The sequence below is a fragment of the Podarcis vaucheri genome, assembly GCF_965113315.1.
Source record: "Podarcis vaucheri genome assembly, chromosome: 4".
NCBI classification, from domain to species: domain Eukaryota; kingdom Metazoa; phylum Chordata; class Lepidosauria; order Squamata; family Lacertidae; genus Podarcis; species Podarcis vaucheri.
In genome coordinates, this window is record NC_138762.1 from 18172090 (window position 1) to 18197600 (window position 25511).

Here is a 25511-nt window from a genome sequence, read left to right on the forward strand (position 1 = left end):
GGAGGGGAAGCGAAAAAAATAGCAAGACTCGCAAGACGTTTTCGTCTTGCGAAGCAAGCCCATAGGGAAATTCGTCTTGCGAAGCGCATCGAAAAATGGAAAACCCTTTCGTCTAGCGGGTTTTTCGTCTTGCGAGGCATTCGTCTTGCGGGGCACCACTGTACAACATTAAAAACAGTTTGAAAACTTACCAGTAGAAAAAATAAATATATAGAATCACAAAAAAGAGGGTGGGCTCTGAAAATATATTTCTCCGGTGTCAGTGTCCTCCATACACTGTTGGATCCCAATTCCCTGTTAGGATTCCTGCTCTGTGTTTGCAGTCATGAGATTGTTCTCTATCACATGACTGTATGGTATGTATGGAGTGTTAGGGGAGAGGTAGTACCTTGGTGTGGGACAGGTCGTGCTTCTTCTGGGGTAGTTCGTCCACCTTTGGTCCCCCACCTTGCACTCAGCTCTTACCTGTGGCTCCTAGAAGCTGCCAGCATGAGATAGCGGCCTCACCCTAGGAACGGCTTCCACTGGCCAGCTAAACCAGGTGTCTCAAACCTTCAGTGACTTAGAGACTTCGCCTGCATGCAAAGACAGGCTCTGGCAGACGAGATCAACTGTGGGCCCAATGGTCAAGAAGGCAATTTCTGCATATGCTGTAGAGAGAAGTGAGGGGGCAGATGGGGCTCATCCAGCTGGGAAGGTGGCCTGTCTAGCAGAAGGAGAACTCTGATCCTGAACCTCCACTGCCTTGCAGGGCATCTTTGGGAGAAGAAAAGGCTAAGGTGGAAACCCAACACAGATCTGGAGTGGAGTCCTTAAGATGGTTGGGTGGCGCCTTGTTTGCCTCCTTCCAGCAGCTCCTGCAGCCAAGCTAGTGCCAAACGTACTGTTCTGCTTTCCTTTAGATGACGTAAGCGAGGCCAAGAACAGGGTCTTGTCACCTGAGCAGCCCATACACACTGCCCAGCCTTTCACCCCAGAGAGGTCATCTCAGTGCTGCTAACATATTGGTTTGACTTCATTCTCAGATGATCACTCCATTGTCCCCTGAGACGGATGGGTGCCAACCATTAGGAGCTGTATCCCAACATTATCTACAAGAGTGTAGGTTCTCCACCCATGCCCAGTGGCAACCACCAGTAAAGCCCATTGTAGTTATCTGTCTTGGGAGTTATGGGTTTACCACCATGACCAGCCTATTCTCATCCCAGAATGGTCGTAGCTGATGAACCAGCAGAAGCTAGTAAGTGGCTCTCACAATGGAGGCTACTTGCATCTCTGTCAACAGTGTTGGATGTGGAGTAAACTCAGGCTGTATACCTGTTTCTTAAGGGAGGGTGCAACCCCATCTAGAACAGGCTGCCATACACAATTCCTGGACTTGGGAGCCACTCAACCGCATCACCTTTATCTTTTTTTATATATATGATATTTATTAAAGTTTCAAAGAAAAGATTACATAAATAAAAAGAGAAAAAGAGAAAAGAAAGAAAAAAATACAAAATACAGAAAAAAAGATAATAAACATTTAAGAAAAACACACATCAATCTTTCCGTACCTTACATTTCATTTCCTTACTTCCCTGACCTCCTCACACCTCCCTTTTTTGTATTCCAGTTCTATTAATTAATTCAGCAATTCCTTTCCCTCTTTGTTTTTATCTTAATCCTTTAACTTAATAAATTATGACTTTGGATTTTCATCTGTTAACAATCCATTTTTACATACACCTTAATAACATTGCTGCTAAAACCACTTAACTTCATTCAGACATCATTCTAACATTCATTAATTTTGCAATATTTCTGTAAATAGTCTTTAAATTTCTTCCAATCTTCTTCCACCGACTCTTCTCCCTGGTCTCGGATTCTGCCAGTCATTTCTGCCGATTCCATATAGTCCATCACCTTCATCTGCCATTCTTCTTACCCACAAGAGTGGGTAAATCTTGTGTCTTCCAATACTTTGCAATAAGTATTCTTGCTGCTGTTGTAGCATACATAAAAAAAAGTTCTGTCCTTCTTTGGCACCAATTGGCCGACCATGCCCAGGAGAAAGGCCTCTGGTTTCTTCAGGAAGGTATATTTATATACCTTTTTCATTTCATTATAGATCATCTCCCAGAAAGCCTTAATCCTTGGGCATGTCCACCAAAGGTGAAAGAATGTACCTTCCGTTTCTTTACATTTCCAACATTTATTATCGGGCAAATGATAGATTTTTGCAAGCTTGACTGGTGTCATGTACCACCTGTATATCATTTTCATAATATTCTCTCTTAAGACATTACATGCCATAAATTTCATACCTGTGGTCCATAACTGTTCCCAGTCAGCCATCATTATGTTATGTCCAACATCTTGTGCCCATTTAATCATAACAGATTTCACCGTTTCATCCTGAGTATTCCATTTCAACAGCAAGTTATACATCTTTGACAAAATCTTAGTTTTGGGTTCTAATAGTTCTGTTTCTAATTTTGATTTTTCCACCTGGAAGCCAATTTTCTTGTCCAAATTGTATGCCTCCATTATCTGATAATAATGAAGCCAGTCTCGCACTTTATTTTTTAGTTTCTCAAAACTCTGCAGTTTCAGTCTGTCTCCCTCTTGTTCCAGAATTTCCCAATATTTCGGCCATTTGGCCTCCATATTGAGCTTTTTCTGAGCTTTCGCTTCCATCGGTGACAGCCACCTTGGGGTTTTGTTTTCCAATAAATCCTTATATCTTATCCAGACATTAAACAATGCTTTCCTGACAATATGATTTTTAAATGCTTTGTGTGCTTTGACCTTATCATACCACAAATATGCATGCCATCCAAATACATTATTAAAACCTTCTAAATCCAAAATGTCTGTGTTTTCAAGAAGCAGCCATTCTTTCCGCCAGCAAAAAGCTGCTGATTCATAATAAAGTTTAAAGTCTGGCAGGGCAAATCCACCTCTTTCCTTTGCGTCCGTTAGTATTTTAAATTTTATTCTAGGCTTCTTGCCCTGCCAGACAAATCTAGAGATATCTCTCTGCCACTTCTTGAAGCAATCCATTTTGTCCAAAATTTGCAATGTTTGAAACAAAAACAACATTCTAGGCAATACATTCATTTTTATCGCAGCAATACGGCCTAGCAGTGAAAGCTTCAAATTTGACCAAATTTCTAAATCTTTTTTCACTTCAGCCCAGCATTTTTCATAATTGTCTTTGAATAGATTCCCATTTTTTGCTGTCATGTTAATCCCCAGGTATTTCACTTTCTTAACCACTGTTAAACCTGTCTCATTCTGAAACCTCTCTCTCTCAATCGCTGTTAAATTTTTCTCTAAGACCTTTGTTTTTAACTTATTCAGTTTAAATCCTGCAACCTGACCAAATTTTTGTATCAGTTCCAAAACCCTTTTAGTACTAGACTCTGGCTCCTGTAATGTCAATACTAAGTCATCTGCAAATGCTCTAAATTTGTACTGTTTAGCTCCGACTTGTACACCTTTAACCAATTGGTCCCTTCTAATCATATTCAGCAGAACCTCCAGGACCGATATAAAAAGCAATGGGGAGATTGGGCAACCTTGTCGTGTCCCTTTTTCTATCTTAAATTTCTCCGTCACCACGTTATTTACAATTAATTTAGCCTTTTGTTCTGAATAAATTGCACTTATACTGTTTTCAAAGCCTTGGCCTACCCCCATCCCCTGTAGGTTCTTCTTCATAAAACTCCAAGAAATGTTGTCAAAAGCTTTCTCCGCGTCCACAAATATCAAAACTGCCTTAGTATTTATGTTCACTTGTAATTTTTCCAAAATATTGATTATGTTTCTCACATTATCAGACAAATGTCTACCCGAGAGAAAGCCTGCTTGGTCTTTATTAATCTCTTCCAGTAACACTTTTTTTAGTCTTTTAGCCAAAATGTCTGCAAAAATTTTATAATCCACATTGAGCAAGGATATGGGGTGGTAGTTCTTAAGCTGCGTCTTTTCGTCTCAGTTTTTGGTACAAGTGTAATATACGCTTCTTTCCACGACTCTGGTGCCCTTTTCCCACCCATTATTTCGTTACAAACTTCCTTTAAAGGTTGTACTAACCATTCTTTTAAGGATCTGTAGTATCTAGAAGTCAGTCCATCCGGTCCTGGAGATTTACCTAGTTGCATGTTCTGAATGGCACCTTCTACCTCCTGTTCAGTTATTTTATAGTTCAACATTAATTTATTTTCCTGGGAGATTTTTTATAATCCATTTGTTTTCAAAAATCGATCTACATCAATTTCATTCTGTGGCCCTTGTGTATATAGTTCGCATGACCTTTATCATGTCAGGACTCGCTCTCTGTTCCGCAGTCCTCATCTTGGTCAGAAGGATATAATGGTAAGGGCAGAGTTTTGCTTTTAGATATTAGCATCTCTCTGTTTTTTGGTGTGCTGACAACTGTAGTTGTAGTTCTCCATTAATGTATCCGGCAGATTTCCATTGTTGCTGTTGTTCATGGCAACTTACTTCTGCATATATTTTGTTCCACATCAGCTGGCAATAAGATGTCTCTGCTCCCCACTGGGACTGGCTTTGCATAATCTATATTTTAATCTTTCAAAACAAAACAAAATTGCATATGCATTCACTACAAAGAAAGGGGAACTAGTTTAATTAAGGCTACATTTATTTGGGACATAACCCTGCATAGGAAAAGGTACAAGGCGGCACCGTAATGGAAATACTGAGTATCTTCCACCATGGGGACGTTGTACTTTTAAAGCCTAGCCAATATTGTATGCATTTTCACCATCCCTCTGTATTAAAAGTCAGGGGCATGCTTCCACCTTACACCTGTAAATTGTTCTTGTTAGGATGCATAAAACAGAGGTGCGGGGCATTTTTCAGTCTTTCCAGAGGCCACATTTCCTTCTAGTCAACTTTCCAAGGGCCACATACTGGGGGGGGGGGGCTAGAAGCAAAACCAGGCACCATCAGAGGTGCAGCGAGCTATGGTTGCCACGTCTCTTCTTTTTCCAGGACATGTCATCTTTGTCAGGGGTAAAATTTCTGTCTGGGTGGACATCTTTAAAATTCGCCAAAATGTGTCTGGCTATACTTTCTGGATGAGACATAGACATAACTGCTGGTTGAAGACTTGCTTTCCTCTTCTCTTCTCTTGCCCCCCTCCCCCAGCAATATATCACAGCTTCTATAGCCTACATATAGTAGGGGTACTTAAAACAAGAGCTGTCATAGCGTCCTCTTTTTTGCTCTTCAAAATATGGCAACCCTAAACTATGAGCAGAAGGCTCTGAATGCACCATTCCAGTTTTGGAAGCAAGACAAGGCATTTGAAACTCTGGACTGTGTTTAGGCTGGAGGAGAGAATTCAGGCAATGGTTGTGGGAGACATTTTAACTACCTTCAAATATCTGAGGGGCTGTCCCACAGTAGATGGAACAGACTTGGGTCACACCTGCACCATGGCATTCTCATTGTCAAGGGTTCAGCCTACACTCGAGTAGGACCCTGGCAGAGACACATGCCCGACTGGCATGTTCTCTCCCTCCTGGTCAATCGTTCTTCAGCCCAAACATCACAACGACTGATGCCAACCGACACCGGCACACTTAGGGATCTGCAGAGTTTGCGCATTTCATGTGACAGACCTCAGCAGCTCAGCATTTTGGCTAATCTACTTTAGTTACATATAAACACACACGGAGCACTGCAACATGGCTCCCTCTCTCTCTAGCATCAGACAGCAAAGAGGAAAAGAACAAAGGACAATAGTCCCACTTCACGGAACACAGTAACACAAACATCCTGTCTCCGTCACTTCCCACTCTGTGGACAAAACATACACCGTCATGTGATAGACAAAAATCCCATGACTGCAATCATGGAGCAGGAATTCTAACACTCATATCATTTCAACAGCCATGGCTCCCCCCAAATGAATATGGAAACTCTAGCTTCTTAGAGGTACTGGGAGTTGTTAGGTAAAGATAAAGAGACCCCTGACCGTTAGGTCCAGTCGCAGACGGCTCTGGGGTTGCAGCGCTCATCTTGCTTTACTGGCTGAGGGAGCTGGTGCATATCTCTTGCATTGCCAGAGGTCCTTTGGAAAAGGAATTGACTATAGGGATTGTAACTCTGTGGCGGCATGTGTGTGTGTGGGGGGGTGTCTTCTAACTGCACTCAGTGCCCATAACAAACTATAGTTCCCAGGATTCTTTGCGGTGAAACATGGCTGGCAAAGTGGTATAAAAGTGTGTTAAATACAAAGATGTGGAAGCAACCTTGTCTCCTGTTGTACCAGAGGGAAGAACTAGGACCAGCAGACTTTGGATAAACATTAGGAGGAACTTCGTACAGTCTTCATCCTTGGATGTTGTGGTGATCACATAGGGTACCAGGACATTTAACGGTCTATTGATCCCTGTGCCACCACTGTGCTCGCTTCTCCGCTGCCACCAACCAGTTACTCTCTGGTAAAACACTGAGTCCAGTCAGTTGTTAAAAGTGAACAAAAAAAACCCCACAAGTTTATTTTACAAACATTAATAAGTTCATGGTTTCTCAGATAATATTCCTGCCAGTATCTTAACTTTAGTTTCTTTACTGGCCTATACCTTCCTAATACCTTCTGACTGATTATATCAGCTGTTTGACTGACTCCTCTTAACAAATTCTCTCACTCTCTCTCACCAGACTAGCCCAACCCATAGACTTCTCTGTCTCTTCTAACTCCAGACTGTCTTCTCAACAACTCTAACTCCCTAAAAAAAATTCCTCTGTGCTTAAACCGTATACACAGTTAACTCTGCCCCTGGGTTCCCATTGGTTAGTCACTTTACAATTAGTTAACCCTTTCCCTATGAACCCAGTATGATGTCACACACCTGGGAGTGCAAACGCCACATATGTTTATGAAGTGTGGTGTGATTATTTACCAGGGATTGCACTCTGTGTTTAGCAGTGGGTTGGAGTAGATGACCTCTGAGGTGTTCTCCAACTCTATAAAAATTTCAGATGGATGGGTGGATAAGTGCATTAAAAAAATAAAAAGCAAGTTATTATTTATTTACTGAACAACAGTTCTATACCTCTTGATTATAGTAAGATCTCCGAATGGTGTACAAGAAATATTAAAATCATCAGTAAAAACAACAACAGTTAAAACAATTTAAAACATTAATTAAAATTAATAGTAAAAGGGATGAAAACATCCTGACTTCTGTGTGTCTGGGTAGACTTGCCTAAACAAAAATGTTTAAGCAGGCACCCAAAAGAGTACCGTATTTTGTGTGTGTGTGTGTGTGTGTCTTATGGAGCGAATGCAGGCTGCGCAGCTATCCCAGAAGCCAGAACAGCAAGAGGGATTGCTGCTTTCACTGTGCAGTGATCCCTCTTGCTGTTCTGGCTTCTGAGATTCAGAATATTTTTCTTGTTTTCCTCCTCCAAAAACTAGGTGTGTCTTGTGGTCTGGTGCGTCTTATGGAGCGAAAAATACGGTATATAACAAGGGCATCTGCCTGGTGTCAATAGGCAGAGAGTTCCAAAGTTTATGTGCCAACCACACCAAATGACCAATTTCCAACACGATTGCAGGATGAGGCACTTTTTGAGGCACTTCTAATAATGCCAGATCCACAGATCAAAGGGGTTGAGTGGGCATATATGGGGCAAAGTGGTGTATATTACTTTTATTTTCATAAAAGCAGGCAAACAAACAGCGATCCAGTTAAAGCTCCCCATACCCATTACTGCCCAGTTATCAAAAACCTACTATTAAGAGCTTTCCTATTACAAATACAGTTAGAAAGCCACTGCAGATTTGACTTGGCCGTCATCCCACAAACTCTGCGGAAGAAATGTTGCGAGAAATGCGCTCCTTTTTTTCCCAAATATCAATTTTAATATCCTGCTGTTGGAGGCGGGGAGAAAGGAATTGCTTTTTATATAGAGAGAGCAAAGTGATGAAAGGAACATCATTTAAAGATCGACAAAGAGCTTCCATTGCTTTGGCAGGAGGGGGAGGAATGCGTTTCAAGGATCCCAGAGACTTCTAAGCATTTGAAAGCTTTTGTTTCTTTTCATTGGGTTCTTATTGCTTTGAGTTTTCTACATTGTTGTCAGCATTTTGGTAAGGTATAGAGGAGGTGCTTTCTTCCCAAATTGCTCTGGTGGCAGAACATCAGTGGTTGAAAGCAAGCAGCTCATCATCACTCAAAGGAAAATACATTCCTGCAGGTCAGTTCAATTTGTGCTGTTTATCAGAAGAGGCAAGTGATTCATTGTCACTGTTCCAGAATATCTTTAAATCCTGTCTCTCTTTTTTCCATGGAACTCAAGCCAGTGGTTTACCCATCCAGGCAGTGACCAGATCCAGACGTGCTTAGCTTCAGTAAACATACTGCATCATGAACCATCAGTCCATAACAGGGGCTATCATTCCTTTTTTTTAGCTTGCAAAAGGAGTAACAAGAGTAGTTTTGTCCTCATAGGCAAACCCTGCTGTTATGTACTGAGTTGAAGAAGATCCAAAATGCAGCAGTCTGATTGGTCCTAGAACAATAGGATTCAGAATGCAGCAGTCTGATTGGTCCTAGAACAATGCAGCAGTATGATTGATCTGCAGGAGCCACCCAATCCAGCTCCAGATAGAAGTGAATCCACAACCTGATTGGCCTACAGGAGAATTCCAGAATTAGCCAATCATGTGCAACCCACTGTGTAAATTATGTATATAAAGCAGATACTTTGAGGGGACTTTCTCCCTCCTCACCACTATGAGCTGAATAAAGAGCATGAAATCCACTCTTGACTCTGAGTATATTTCACCTGCAAAGGAGATCAGTGTTGCAACCAATTTAGGGACAGGAAACTTAAGAGGCAAATGGCTTGGTTAAGGCCATAGGGACATAAAAACACCAGAACAGCCTATTGGATCAGGCCAGGGGCCTGTCTAGTCCAGCACCCTGTTCTCACCGTGGCTGACCACATGCCTGTGAGAAGCTTGGAAGCAGGACCTGAGCACAAGAGCACTTCTCCTTCCTGAGGTTTCCTGAAACCCAGAAGCAATTACAGGCTTGACTACTGTAATTCGCTCTACGTGGGGCTGCCCTTGAAGCTGTCCCAGAAACTCCAGCGGGTGCAGAATGCTGCAGGGAGGCTCCTCACGGGGGGTCCCTGCCATGGGAGAATATTCACCCAGTGCTTTTCCAGCTGCACTGGCTCCTGGTGGAGTACAGGGTCAGATTTAAGGTGCTGGTTTTGACCTTTAAAGCCCTTCATGGCCTAGGACCCTCGTACCTACGGGACCGCCTCAAGGTCCATAAATAGCAACACCCTAGTGGTCCCGGGCCCTAAGGAAGTTAGATTAGCCTTAACCAGAGCCAGGGCCTTTTCAACACTGGCTCCGGCCTGGTGGAACGCTCTGCCTCATGAGACCAGGGCCCTGCAGGATCTGGTTTCTTTCCGCAGGGCCTGTAAGACAGAGTTGTTCCGTCTGGCCTTTGGCTTGGAATCAACTTGATCCCCTCCCCCTCTTTCCTTTTTCCTTTCTCTTTCTGTGATGGAACTCCTATTTGGGGACTTCCCTGGCTTTTTTTCTGGCCCACGTAGGACCAGTCTAGATAGTTGGCCTTGGTGAAGATTTGACGTTTTCATCTCCAAAAAAGTTTTTGAGTTTCTACTGAAATGAGGCTGCATTTTAATGTTGTATTTTAATCTAGTTTTTAAGGTGTATTTTAATCAATTGTTTTTATACCTGGTGTTAGCCGCCCTGAGCCCGGTCCTGGTTGGGGAGGGTGGGGTATAAATAAATAAATAAATAAATAAATAAATAAATAAATAAATAAATAATTTTTCCCATTGTGAGATGGAGGGCTTTATTTGCTTAATTCTGAGAAATGAATGAGCATGGTCATCCCATCCGCCAGCATCCTGATCAGTTAGCAGAGTCTAAAAAGATTATGACCTGACAGGCATACTGTTGTGAAGTTTATACCAGGGGTAGCCAAGATGGTGCCCTGCGGATGTTGGACCTCCCCAACTTCCATCAGCCAGCATAGCCAACGGTGATGGATGATGGATCCAACAACATCTGAAGTTGGATATCACTTTGGGAATCCTTGCCTTCTAACACATCATGGGCCAACAGGTGTCCTCCTCCTGAGTTTAAATCACAAATCATAAGAGCAAAAGTGAGGGGACTTCAGCCATTTTGAAGGGCTGGAAGGGAGACTTACTGGTAGATCAATGGCAGATATCTTCCCAACTATTACTGAGAGGCAGCCACCAACTCCCCACCCCACAACTGCACCCTCTGAAGACCACTATGTGAAGACATAGTGTTGTGTTTGGGTGATTGTCCCTCAGACTCTTCAGGTGGGCATAGGTTGGTAGAACACAATATTCAGTTTTGGGGGAGTGTCCATATTTTAGAGCTGGATTTTCAATCTTAACAGGCATGCATTTCTGGTATTCTGTTGCTCCTTATTACTTGCCACTTGAAGGTGCCACTGTGAGTTGGGATGTCCAATTAATTATTATTATGTGTGTGTGTTTTTTCTTTTTCTCTCTCCTTCTCCTAGGTAATGCATTTGTGGTGAGCCTGGCCCTGGCAGACTTAGTGGTGGCCTTGTACCCTTTCCCTTTAGTGCTCTCGGCCATCTTCCACAATGGCTGGTCCTTGGGGGATATGCACTGTAAAGCAAGCGGCTTTGTGATGGGACTGAGCGTCATTGGCTCCATCTTCAACATCACCGCCATCGCAATCAACAGGTACTGCTACATATGCCACAGTTTTGCGTACGACAAAGTGTACAGTTGGTGGAACACCATGATGTACGTCTGCTTGATTTGGGTGCTGACGGTTATCGCGACGGTGCCCAATTTTTTCGTCGGCTCTCTCAAGTACGACCCGCGCATCTATTCGTGCACCTTCACCCAGACGGCCAGCTCCTATTATACCATTGCCGTGGTCGTCATCCACTTCATCTTGCCCATCACCATCGTGAGCTTCTGCTACCTTCGAATCTGGATCCTGGTGATCCAAGTGCGGAGGAGAGTAAAGTCAGAAGTCAAGCTGAGGCTGAAGCCGAGTGACTTCAGGAACTTTGTCACCATGTTTGTTGTGTTTGTGATCTTTGCCTTTTGCTGGGCGCCACTCAACTTCATTGGGCTGGCTGTGGCCATCAACCCTTCCGAAATAGCGCCCAGGGTTCCCGAGTGGTTGTTTGTGGTGAGTTACTTCATGGCCTACTTCAACAGTTGCCTTAACGCAATAATCTATGGACTTCTGAACCAAAACTTCCGGAAGGAATACAAACGGATCTTAATGTCCTTGTGGGTGCCGAGGCTGCTTTTTCAGGACACATCCAAAGCAGGGACCGAAGTTCATAAGAGCAAGCCGTCTCCTGCTTTAAATAACAATGACCAGTTCAAAACCGAGACCTTGTAGATAGGGGGACAGTGGATGCAAAAGGGCACCATTTTGTGAATTCCAACAATGCTTTCTTAAAGTTGTACATCTTGTTCCTGCTTACCTTGTCCTGTGTTCTCCCCCACCGAATGAGCGTGCTGTGGCGACTGGAATCTTGTCTTCTTGGCAACGCACCTTCTGTTTACATGTTCCTATATTTGATAGCTAGGTATCAATATGAACATGGCTTTGGAATACAGAAGAAGAAGGTAAACAAACCAACAGGCTGAAGCCAGCCGTGGACTTGGATGTAGAAACAGCAGGTCTACCAGGGTCCTTCAACGTTTGTACAAAATATGGTTCTCAGGAAGCAGAATGCTTGCACTGTCTTGTCAGGATGTGTTGTGGATGGTGACTTCTAACAATTTCCCCTTCTCTTAGGGAAAAGAAAATTACTGACTGCATCTTCAGCTGAATGCCAGCCCTGTCTTACGTATAATACAGAAGAGATATTGTCCCCAAGCTTTAGGGGACAGACAAAGAAAGATAAATCCATTCATTTTAATGCAGATCAATGAAATCTGGACCTTCTGAAACTATGTGCAAACCAAAACTACAGCTATCATTTGAATTGACACTTCTCCAAATGGTGCTGTTATCAAGCAGAATACGCATACAAAGTAAAGCATTTATAAGAGGAACATGCATATTAGTAAAAAAAAAAAAATGTTCAAAAATATTAGGGGGAAATTATTGCAAAAATGTGTGCATTAGTACAAAAACAGGCACTTAAATGAGTGCAGATTTTCCATGTGGATTTATAATACAGTTCACAGCGTGATGCAGAAATGGGGCAAACCAGACTTGGGATGGGGGTGGGGGTGAGAAACTGACGCTTGCATATTTGTCCGTTCCAACTCTGAGCTGACATGGCTGACCTATATGCACATGGTGAACAATCGTCCAGTTTTGGCATCGCAGGAGCTTGTCCCACTGCTGTCATGAGATGGCACCTTGTTCTACTTGGGCATGACGGCTGCATGAGCTGCAGGCTGATACAACAATCCTCTTGCCCAACCTTCATCGCCTGCCACCAGGACAAGGCTGTAAATGGAACGGTGGCTCTGCTGCTCTCTGCCCCATTCTGCCCTCCGCAATTTGCAGATGGGGATTGGATTGCCCCCTTCGACTTGTTTATGGCACACCTCAACCCCCAAAGAATCCTGGGAGCTGTAGTTTCACCCTCGCAGAGCTAGCATTCCCAGCACTTGTGACAAACTACAGTATCCAGAATTCTTTGGGCTTCAGAAGTATTTGACATGGACTGAATCACGCTCATTGTTCGTTCATGGTGATTGTTCTCTTTTATGAGCAATACTTTGTTTTTCAACTGTATGTTCTTTACCTTTTTCCTGCCACTTTACTGCCTAACATTGATTCAGTTCCTTCTTGCAACCTCCCATTGTAAAGACACTGTAAATGCAAGGGGCAATTAATTCTGATACGGCAAAGAAGAAAAAGCTATTTTAGTAAATTTTGACAGAGGTTATATGTTTTTAGTGTGACTTTGAAACTCAGGAAGGATATACCGAAACTGTGTGGAGACCTCTGTATACTTGCATATTTAAGAAATTATCAGTTCCGTTTCGAAGATTTACAGAATTAATACCAGCATTTGAATATATATATGTTTATATATGTCAGGGAAAGAAAAGAAAGCTGAAGTTTAATGTTCATAATGCAAAAGGGGGGGGAGCAGATGACACTTCAGAAATCTACTGCTTTCAGAACAGAGAGGTGTGTTCTCTCAAGCATTTTATTCTCTCTTAAATAATGGGTTTCTGTGAAGGGATTGTATTTATTGCCAACAGAAGATACACATGTGATGTGCATTTTGTTCAGCGTGTGCAACTGGCAATAACTCTAGAGGCTACGAAAGTCCTCATAGTCCCCAAAGATATGGCATGGTTTCTGCCCATGGCGCAGAAGCCACACAGGCGCATGGGAGAACATTTATGTGCCATGGACGGACAAATGCATTCCGCCCAGCGGCCAGGAGCAGGAATGGGGGAGGGATTTGGTTCTGGGCTGCTTTTCACAGTGGACCAACCTAGTCTGAGCTCGCTTGCAGACCAGAACGCCGCTGCCAGCCGTATTAAGCACATCTCCAGATTTTGCAATATAGTTTCGGTCTGGGAAAAGTGTGCATGAAAACACACATTGTATCTTAAGGATAAATGCATCAAAAGTGGCATGTTTTGTGTGAAATGTGGGTACAAAATGCAGGCGGCCTAAGTGTGGACTTCGTGTCCGTTCTGACAAAAAGAATTCCACGCAAAATGGGACAAGGCAGAGCTATGAGGTGAGTGCCAGTGAGAATGAAACAAGATGGAATTGGCAGTTTAGCTCATCCCTAACTTGGAGATGGGCAGATTTTGTCGAACTCCTGTGGGGCACCTCCCCTCATGCTATATGAGGCATAGGGAATGTTTGTGTCAGGCTCGAGGCATTCTCTCCTCCCATGGTAGCACCGAGGATCAAAGAAGAAACAAGAGAGTTCATATTTGTAGTTTTTATTCAGCAATTGTGGAGCAAGGCAAGCGGCCCAGTCTTAACGCCATGGTGACGTTGCTCGCTCTGAGCCCCTTCGTTCCCCAGCTACAGCCCATGGCTGTACGGGAGGCTTAAGGAGTCAAAAGTCATTGAGCCCTTTGCTGTTGAATTCTGAGTGAGTGACAAGTACGAGCTCAGGGTGGGCTTCTGTGCTCTCCAAGGAAGTCTCTGCTGGCAGTTTTCCAACTCCCCCTCCTTCCCCTAAGATCTCATAACTTGGCAGCTCTGTGTTTTGTTGTAATACAATCCTGAAGGAGCGTCACCACCCCCATCGTTCACCCTGGATGTTGAGGTCCAGCGCTGAGGAGGGCCTTCTGGTGGTTCCGTCACTGTGAGAAGTGAGGTTACAGGGAACCAGGCAGAGGGCCTTCTCGGTAGTGGCACCCACCATGTGGAACGCCCTTCCATCAGATGTCAAGGAAATAAACAACTATCTGACTTTTAGAAGACATCTGAAGGCAGGGAAGTTTTTATTGTTTGAAGTTTTATTCTTATTGGTGATCTGTTGGGAACCACCCAGATGGGTGGGTAATAATAATAATATAATAATAATAATTACTGTTCTCCCTTTTCTCTGGAAACTACTGGGGAAAGGGGAGACAGTTCCCCCCCCCCTCTGAGGGAAGCAGAAGGGAAGAAGGGGCTGGTTCCCAAGCCTCCTCTTCAGTCCAGTCCCTGACACTGTGGTTTTGCTCTGTAAATTTTGATCCGGTCCATGCTCAATGAGAAGCTTTTGATGGGCTTTGATGATCTAGCTATATTGAAATCCTAACTGTTGTGTCACAGTCTAGTGTGACCAAGAGACTGAACCCAAAGTGGCACTATGTAGATGAAGAGCAGTGCTTGATTCTCAGTGGCTGGGGCAACACAGAGTGCAGGCTGGTCTCCTCCTCCCCACCTACTCGATTGTCCTGTTGTGATCCGCACCACACCAGTCACAATGACAGACAGTTTGCTAGTCAAACATAACGAACAAGATGTCATGGATGCTTTTGTTCAGATTCCTGCATTTCAGGGGGTTGGACTAGATGACCCTCAGGATTCCTTCCGGCTCTACAATTCTATGATTCTATGAATGTGGCTTCGCTACCTCTCTCCCCTCCCATTGGTTGAGGACATGTCCAAATTCAAACAGGGTTTACTTTTGTCTGTGTGCTTCTATTTATTTACTTTCAGTTGGCGCATGAGGTGAAGAGTTTCAAAGAGACTTTTCTCTGTGCAGAAATAAAAGATATTGTAAATATGTTGTGAATCTTGTATATTGCATTTTTCCTGCAGGACTTTCTCTTGGAGCTGGGGGGAAATCCTGTTTCCTAATCTGTTGGGAATTGTTGTTTTCACTGGCTGGTACTGTGAATGCTATCATACTAAATACAGAGGTTGCCTCAAGGTTTATCAAGCGTGCGAGGAATTGATGTCAAATTGTATAACGTGTCATTGACTTTTTTTCCCCAGCTCCTCTGCTATGCTATTAGCTATATCTGGGGCAATGGAGGACGGGGGACAGATAAATCCTGGCATTATGACCCGAAGTCTATTTTATTGTAAATATTTTGTAACTGCAATGGGCTTGATCTAACCTCCAGCAGAAGTGCTATTTTTAATTACATTGTAAAGGAAATCACTAATATGATGTAAGAGCGAAACGGTTTTCTTCTTGCTTAGTAGCAAGTTGACCTGAGCTTGTAAAACACGACGAGGGCATGAAATATTTATGTCTCCGTTATGTGCTCGCCGGCAAAAAAAAAAAAAAAAAAAGATCCTGCAGTTTCTTCACCCGGCAAAAGTCCTGGACCCAAATTTCAGGAGTTACGATGAGGTTTCAGCAGTTGTACAAAACCACTTCTGAGTGCGAATCTGCCAAGCTCCTGCACTTACTGAGTTGTGATGATGTGACTGAAATCTCACTGATGCCTGGAATGCTTCCACAAGGAGTTCGTTTCAGGGCACAGAACATTTTAAATGATATCATTAGTAGATATGTTCGTGCTGTGCCAAATATTTATTTGTGTTCTCCCCCCCCCCACCCTAACGTTTGCTGTCAATTCACGAGAAAAGAAATTGCATTCAAAAAGTATCCAACAGGAGAGAACATTTGGGTAACATTCTCATGAGTAGGGGGCAGGGATTTCATTGCGCTTTACCTTACTTTCAAGATGGCCAGTTTTTTGTTGCTTTTTTTAAAAAAAATGAGTATCAGTTCTTTTCAATTTATGAATCATCTTTATGGAAGTCTGCATTTACACTTCCTATAAACCTTGTGATGTCCTCAGCTGGGCTTGTCTGGAAGTCTGGTAAGCCAGGGAAGCTGTCTTCACTCTCTTGACAGCTGTCCAGTGTTGTTATAGAAGTCATAGGATGCTACCTTCTATTGAGTCAGACCACACTACCCTCAGCTATGATAAGGTTGACTTAGCCCCATACCCACTGAAATTATGAACTCTCCTGCAAAGGAGGTGGAAAAACAGAACCTTCATTCATGGGGGAAGAAAGTAGCTGAGAAACTGAAGGAGAGGCATTGCTCCATGATAAACAGAGGTACACTAGAAGTTCTGGCTAATAAAGACATTGTTTTAGCTAACAGAGCTGGGAAACTTTGCAGAAAGTTTCAGAAGGTCCTAGGTTTGATTCTTGCCATCCTCCATTAAAAGAAGGATCAGGAAGGAGGTGACAGGAAAGAACTTTAGGAAGACAGGAAGCTGCCAATATTGAATCATGCCATTGGTCCATCCAGCTCCATATTGTCTACAGCAAGGTCTACACCGGTCTACACTGACTGGCAGTAGACCTCCACATTTCAGGCAGGCGATCAGTAACACCCCTCCCTTAAACTCTGGAGAACTTCTGTCAGACAGCACTGGGCTAGAAGGGTCAATGGTCTGAATCAGTATAAAACACCTTCATGTGTTCTCATTGTGGTGGAGTAGCTGAAGCTTGGAACTCAAGGTGGCATACGTAAGGATTTGAGAAAGTCTTATCTAGGCAGAGACCAGACCCAGATCTGCTTAGCTTCAGCAAGGTTGCCGTATCACATTCCCTCAGACCACATCACAGATTTGTTTTCTCCAACCCCTAGCTTAACCTTCTTTCTATGCATCATGTTCTAGCAGCCCACTATGAGAACAAAATACTGGACTATGTAGGGCCTTTAGTCTGATCCACCAGCAGCAAGAATTATTCTGGAACGCATTAACACGTTCTGTAAAGAATGCATTTTATTTGACCCATTGTGGGTGTTGGGTCGTTCACCATCTGATATGTTGTCAAAGCATGCTTTTCAAGAAGGAGGAAGAAGAAGAGTGGGGAAGGAAAAGAAGAAAAGCAAGAGTACCCTTTGTCCCACACTAGGGGTAGCCAAGGGACACGAGTGGCGCTGTGGGTTAAACCACAGAGCCCAGGACTTGCCGATCAGAAGGTCGGCGGTTCGAATCCCCATAACGGGTTGAGCTCCCGTTGTTCAGTCCTTGCTCCTGCCAACCTAGCAGTTCGAAAACACATTGAAGTGCAAGTAGATAAATAGGTACCACTCCGGTGGGAAGGTAAACGGCATTTCCGTGCGCTGCTCTGGTTCACCAGAAGTGGCTTTGTCATGCTGGCCACATGACCCGGAAGCTGTACGCTGGCTCCCTCGGCCAATAAAGCGAGATGAGAGCTGCAATCCCAGAGTCGGCCACAACTGGACCTAATGGTGAGGGGCCCCTTTACCTAGGGGTAGCCACCATGACGTCCCCTGAATGCTGCTGGACTACAACTCCTGTCATCCTTGACCATTGGCCATGCTGGCTAGAGCTGATGAGAGTTGAGGTCCAACAGCATCTGGAGGGCAGCATTGTATTGGCTATCCTGCCCTACAACCTTCTTCAGCAATGAGCAACCTCTCCTCATTTTTGCATACATATGTGCTGAATTGTACGATTTGGACCAACCTGAGCTTTCTAGATGTTTTGGACTTCTACAGCTCCACCAGTCCAAGCCAACATGATGAATGGTAATGGGAGGTGGGAGTTGTGGTCCAACATATCTGAAGAACACCAGGGTAGGGAAGGCTGGACTGGGCAAACACCATCATTAGATAACCCCATATATATTATTCTGCCACATTATCATCTGTGCAATAATACGAAGGAGAATTCGCCATGTTGCTGTACACCATAAGTCTTAACGTTCCACTTTTGGGGAGTGGTTGCCAGATCTTTCTGTGTCAATGTCTGTGTTGGGAAACCCCAGCATGTTCCACAGCATCTTAGGATGTCTTCCAGGGTGTCCTATCACTTTGTGGAAATGTTGTGGTCTCAGCATGAACACCCTGCTTTGAGATGGATATTCAAACCTTTAAAATGGGATTTCCGCCAGAGGCAGTCCAGAATTAGCCATGTAAAAGCTTTTCTTCATGGTGAGAGAATGGAAGAAGAAACAAACATTGAGCTAATTTGTTGGTGAATACAGTGGTACCTCGTGTTAAGAACTTAATTCGTTCCAGAGGTCCGTTCTTAAACTGACACTGTTCTTAACCTGAAGCACCACTTTAGCTAATGGGGCCTCCCGCTGCTGCCGCCGCTGCCGGAGCACGATTTCTGTTCTCATCCTGAATCAAAGTTCTTAACCCGAGGTACTATTTCTGAGTTAGCGGAGTCTGTAACCTGAAGCGTATGTAACCTGAAGTGTCTGTAATCCGAGTGCAGTGTTTCTCGTGGTATGTTTTTTTACAAAGAAGCTTTGAAAAATACGAGTTCTCATCTGGCAGGCCTGTTCCTAACCCAATAGCTCCATCCGCCATCTACCCTAGTCTAGAGATGGGTAGGCCTGGGAAAAACCTGGGAAAAATGGGGGGGGACCAGGTTTCCCCCTGTTTTTTCCCCGAAGCTGTTTTTTTCTGGAAAAACTGGGGGAAAATAGTTTGATATAGTTTGAATATTCCACAAACTCCCCCCCCCCATTTTTCCTGAAAAAAACAGCTTTGGGGAAAAACAGGGGGACCCTGTCCGCCCCCCCTTTTTCCATTTTTTCCCAGGCCTTCCAGCACCCACACTTTGGAGCTCCCTCCCGTCTGACACCTGGCAGGTCCTCTCACTGTACTCTTTCCGGCAACTGCTCAAAACATTTTTGTTAGGGCTTTTTTGTTGTTTTTGAGGGAAAGCAGAGTGGCTACCTATTTTGTTGCAGGCATAATACTTTTATACACACCGCATTTCACACAATTTGTAAAACTACTCCACACTGAACTTTTTTCAATTTTTCCAAAATTTCTATTTTCTCCAGGGGGAAACAAGGGGGAAATGTTTTTTTTCCCCTCATGGCTTCAAAATTTCCAGAAATTTTACATCTCTACCCTAGTCCCAGACTCACCAACTGATTTAACGGAGGCATTAAAACTGTTCCCTCCACAATATTTCCCTCCTTCTCTCTTACTTGGACATTCTGTAGTTCAGACAAGGCCTCACCGCCGTCCCATAGGAGCTGTAAATGAATCTTACCATGTATATCTAATGTCCACAAATCTGCACATTTTGTGGAAGATGGATAGTATGTTAGCAAACTGTTGTTCATTGAAGGTTGTCCATTGCTGCTTTTCGTATGTCTCTCTTCTTCTCATTGGGGAACCCCTTGCAAGGTATTCCAAGGGTGTCCCAGAACAAAATTTTGCAAAATATTGCTTTGGTAAAAACATAAGTTTTCTGATGCTTAACCATCCCGATGCACTCAGGTATTCAGACCTACTTGTTGCTGGAGTGCTAAATCTCTACCTGGGTTGTACTACTTTAAACTTTAGTGGGGGACTCATGGCACTGGACACAAACAAATCCCTGGACATAGGAAACTATATTTCAGGTAGAAGAGTAGCTTAGGAACCTTTCTCCCTGTTTTCTACGTGCTGAGATTTCTTTTCAGGTGAAGGAGAATTGAATAATACAAGCCCCTACCAGCAGTCTGAGCTGTTAGGTAAAAGTAAAGGACCCCTGGATGGTTAAGTCCAGTCAAAGGTGACTATGGGGTTGCGGCACTCATCTCGCTTTCAGGCCGAGGGAGCTGGCATTTGTCTGCAGACAGCTTCCCAGGTCATGTGGTCAGGATGACTAACCACTTCTGGCACAACAGGACGCCATGACGAGTGCCAGAGAGCATGGAAACGCCATTTACCTTCCCGTCACCTATTTATCTACTTGCGCTGGTGTGCTTTCAAACTGCTAGGTTGACAGGAGCTGGGACAGAGCAATGGGAGCTCACCCCGTCATGGGGATTTGAACCGCCAACCTTCTGATTGGCAAGCCCAAGAGGCTCAGTGGTTTAGACCACAGCCTTCGATGCAGGTTTAGTGCAGATGTAGTAAGAACTAGATTTCACTGCTACATGCACCACATCTGAAATTAAGGTGCCATCTGAAATTAAGGGCCATTCTGCTTGCCTTGGAACCGCAGTTAAATGGGAAGTGTGTGCAGGTGGAGAACAGAAGCCCAGCATGAGACATTTACCTATTTTAAATGGGGTTAATCGCCCCGTCATCTGCCGTTCCCTCCCTCTCTCTCTCTACCCCTCTGCTCCCGATAGCATGGAATGTCAACTGCAGTGCCAGACTGAAAGTGGACTTTTCACACTTTGAGAATGTTTTGTACAGTTAGCAACTATAAACTCTAGAGGCGTGCGTGTTCAGCTACCAGCACTTCAAAGCTGGATTCTTCAGTGCTGCTGGAGGCAGCTGCCAGGCAGCGAGCCTTGGAACAGAAAAAGTGCCCCGATGGCACATCTAATAGCCCTCACTGCTGTATAACACCGACAGACCTGGCACTCTCGTTGCGACGCAATGCGCCTACTCTGTCCTTCTTTCTACCACAATGTCTTCTATACTAGTAAATACCATTTGTAAGTGATTCCAAGGTGTGTGTGTGCTATATATGCCTGATTCTGCAACACGCATACATCCTGATGAACACAGGGGGCTCTGAAAGACTGGCTTCCTTCTTCATTTAAATGGAGGGAGCTGGTTGACATGCTCATTTCTCTCTGTGGACAGATGAGGAGGAGGATTAGTGCTTTTTTCTGGGGGTACACAAGGGTACACAATAGGGTGAGTAGTGGTACCTTTTCCCCTAAAAATAAAAAGCACAGTACGTGTCATACATCGGCTCCCAAGTGCCTTGGGAGTTGTATGTCTCGGCTCCCGAACGATCAAAAACCAAAAGAGACTGTTCCGGTTTTTGAACGTTCTTTTGGAAGCCGAATGTCCAACGGGGCTTCTGCGGCTTTCGATTGGCTGCAGGAGCTTCCTGCAGCCAATCAGAAGACGCGCCTTGGTTTTCGAATGTTTCAGAAGTCGGACGGACTTCCAGAACGGATTCTGTTCGACTTGCGAGGTACAACTGCATTATTATTATTATTATTATTATTATTATTATTATTATTATATTCACCCCATCCTTTTTCCCTGCTGGGACTTAAGGCAACTTACAGATAAACACAAGAACCGCTAAAAAATATGACAATCAATCATTAAAATACAGTTAAACACTGGCAGAATTAAAGCTATATACATATATAAAACCTGTTTTAAATAATTCCAGTACAAACATCATGGCACCAGCCCTTTCATTAAAAGCAGTTGATTCCCAAAGCCTGTTGGAACAGGAAAGTCTCCCCCGGCCAATGGAAGTAGGACAGGAAGGAAGGAGCCAGTCCAGTTTCTCTGGGGAGGGAGTTTCAAAGCCTGGGAGCAACCACCGAGAAGGCCCCCCTGCTTTGAAATGAATGGAGAAGAGAGGGGCCCGGATCCAACAGTGCGTGCAAAGTGGCTGGGGCTGTAGGGTATCCATCGGGGTATCCACTATGCTGTCCTCTAGATGTGGTTGAAGTATATCTCTCATAATCCTTGAACATTGGCTTGATCATTGGTTGGGGCTAGTGGTAGTATAAGCTGGTCAAATCAGCTGCAACTGGGCCAGTCTGCTGTTGGGTGAGGAAGGAGAGCTGGAATGTTAACCTGGTTAAAGAAGAAATGGAAATTCAAACTTGCAAGGTCAGGCAATGAAGAGTTACTACAGTGTGGTGTAGTGGTTAAGAGCGGTAGTCACGTAATCTGGGTAACCGGGTTCGCGTCTCCGCTCCTCCACATGCAGCTGCTGGGTGACCTTGGGCCAGTCACACTTCTGTGAAGTCTCTCAGCCCCACTCACCTCACAGAGTGTTTGTTGTGGGGGAGGAAGGGAAAGGAGAATGTTAGCCGCTTTGAGACTCCTGAAGGGGAGTGAAAGGCGGGATATCAAATCCAAACTCTTCTTCTTCTTCTTCTTCTGAGTCCCTTGCTCAACCCTAGCTCAGCAGTAGAGTATTTGCCTTCAGTGCTGAAGGTCCCAGGTTCAGTCCCTGGTGTCTCCAGGTAAGGCTGGGAAATGTCTCTTGTCTGCAACCCCAGAGAGCTTCTGCCAGTCAGTGTAAACAGTGCTGACTGTGGCCGGATCTCCATTGATCTCATAGAACATTATATTTGAAAACGTTAAAAATGTTTGGTGCAGTTTCCCATTGCCGGTGGCTCGCTGCTCTGCAGCACCCCCTGGTGTCACATTTTAATAACACATTTGTATAATATAAACGATGGGTGCAGATCCGCCCCAAGATGGAATTTACACAAGGCAACATCCTCACCTCTACTGCATAGACAATCAAAGACAAATTGATTAGTTAAAGATATTGTTCACTTTTTGATGTGAGTGAATTATCGTGTCGCTTAGGGATTATGTCTGCTTTGTTCTGTTTGTTAAATAAATAAGTAAATTTGTGCAGTACCCTATACCCGCAGGTCTCAGGGCAGTTACAACCTAAAATCACAAAATTGTTTTACTATTGTTTGAGTCTCTTCGGAGAAAAAAGTGGGGTACTTATTTTTAAAATAGTAAATACCATATTTTTTGCTCTAGAAGACTCACTTTTTCCCTCCTAAAAAGTAAGAGGAAATGTGTGTGCGTCTTATGCAGTGAATGCAGGCTGCGCAGCTATCCCAGAAGCCAGAACAGCAAGAGGGATTGCTGCTTTCACTGCGCAGCGATCCCTCTTGCTGTTCTGGCTTCTGAGATTCAGAATATTTTTTTTCTTGTTTTCCTCCTCCAAAAACTAGGTGCGTCTTGTGGTCTGGTGCATCTTATAGAGCGAAAAATACAGTACATGATCTCAGTCCAATTCCTCCATGCACAATTCTCTTCCTGACCTTGAACCTTTGGTTGTTGCATTTGCAGCATATTTTACAGAGCTGTGGGCCGTGCAGCCCCGGCTACTAGATCAGGATGGAAATTTCCGCATGCAGCGCCCAATTGTGCGCATGATTCCCGATGTAGCTGAGGTATGCGCAGCGCATGCGCACCAGGTTGCATGTTCACAAGATATCCAGGTGCACATGAGCAGCCATGGATCTATAGATCGGGGCGTGTGGCTCAGACATACCAATTCTTCCATAAGTGCCATAACTCTGTGTTGGACTATGGCAGAGCAATCTCACAATCTGTTCATGCCTTCATCCTCCCAGAATTTCTCAAGACTTGTAAAGCAACTTCTTCTTCATAGTCAACTGTGTGCTGAAAACTAAATTAAATAAAAATATTCTGCTATTTCTCCAAAGGACTGGACGGTTTGTTAAATTTGTAAGCCTTTATTCTGCTTTGGGTTTAGTTTCTTAACCAGAACTTGATTGGCATGCTGCTTTTTTGTCACGGATGTTCAATGTTTTGTTCAATTTATTAACCTTTCCTCTGTAATGTTCGCCATTTATGTTTTTTCCTCCTCTTGGGGGAGGAGGGGCAAAGGGATCTTCATTCTCTTTGAGCAAAGAAACAAATTCACTTCAACTTTGACATTGTTCTCCTGAGTAAATATTATTAAAAACTCTCTCAGAGAAATTCTATGCCTTCTTCCTTATGTTTGATTATGTTTTATTTCGGACCACTACAAAAAGTACCATATCCATATGGTCATTTATAATTGCATTTATATCCTGTCTTTTCTCTGGGGAGTTCAAGATGGTTCTCCTCATCTTCATTCACCCTGGTCTCCAAAGTCCTAGTCTCACACCCTAACCACTACACAACACCACCTTATTTTGTCACACTGCCTAATAACAATCTAATTTTGAAACCATCTGATTGGCCTATAAGGAAATTCTGAATGAATAGAAGTATTACCCATGGGAGAAGTTTATAAAGGCTATACAGGATGGATGGATAGATAGATAGATAGATAGATAGATAGATAGATAGATGATAGATGATAGATAGATGATGATAGACAGACAGACAGACAGACAGAGATGATAGATAGATAGATGATAGATAGATAGATAGAGATGATAGATAGATGATAGATAGATATAGATAGATAGATAGATAGATAGATAGATAGATAGATAGATAGATAGATAGATAGATGATAGATAGAGATAGATAGATAGATAGATAGATAGATAGATAGATAGATAGATGATAGATAGATAGATAGATAGATAGATAGATAGATAGATGATAGATAGATAGATAGATAGATAGATAGATAGATAGATAGATAGATAGATGATAGATAGATGATAGATAGATAGATGATGGATAGATAGATAGATAGATAGATAGATAGATAGATAGATAGATAGATAGACAGACAGATAGATGATAGATAGATCAATCAATTGATTATGGATAGGCAAACTAACTAAGGCCCGGGGGCTGGATCTGGCCCAATCACCTTCTCAATCCGGCCCGTGGACGGTCCAGGAATCAGCGTGTTTTTACTTGAGTAGAATGTGTCCTTTTATTTAAAATGCATCTCTGGGTTATTTGTCGGGCATAGGAATTCCTTCTTTTTCCCCCTTCAAAATATAGACTGCCCCCCCCCCACAAGGTCTGAGGGATAGTTGACCGGCCCCCTGCTGAAAACGTTTGCTGACCCCTGTGATAGATAGATAGATGATAGATAGATATAGATAGATAGATAGATAGATAGATAGATAGATAGATAGATAGATGATAGATAGATAGATGATAGATAGATAGATAGATAGATAGATAGATAGATGATAGATAGATAGATAGATAGATAGATAGATAGATAGATAGATATAGATATAGATAGATGATAGATAGATAGATAGATAGATAGATAGATAGATAGATAGATAGATGATAGATATAGATAGTTGATAGATAGATAGATTAGATAGATGATAGATAGATAGATGATAGATAGATGATAGATAGATAGATAGATAGATAGATATGATAGATAGATGATAGATAGATAGATGATAGATAGATAGATAGATAGATGATAGATAGATATAGACAGACAGACAGTGCACAATGCCTTTGATCTGACTTGATCCATACACAGAAATATGGTCATTTGTAGGCCTGTTAAAAAATGTGCCAATCCAAGCCTTTGGGGGCCTATAGCAGTCATTCTCCCAAAGACCTCTGTGATCAGACAGACATGCAATGGGTCAAGTATAGGGAAACCAATCATTTAGGTCTTCT

General features: G+C 43.3%; 1 protein-coding gene across 1 annotated transcript in view; it reads left to right on the forward strand.

The window, feature by feature from the left end:
- The window catches only part of MTNR1B (melatonin receptor 1B), a 47261-nt gene extending 31857 nt beyond the window's left edge, over positions 1-15404 (forward strand). Inside the window, exon 2 of the mRNA XM_082219473.1 lies at positions 10569-15404. Coding sequence (XP_082075599.1) covers positions 10569-11437 — 869 coding nt within the window. The 3' untranslated portion in view covers positions 11438-15404. The remainder of the gene's footprint in view (positions 1-10568) is intronic.
- The last annotated feature ends 10107 nt before the right edge of the window (positions 15405-25511 follow it).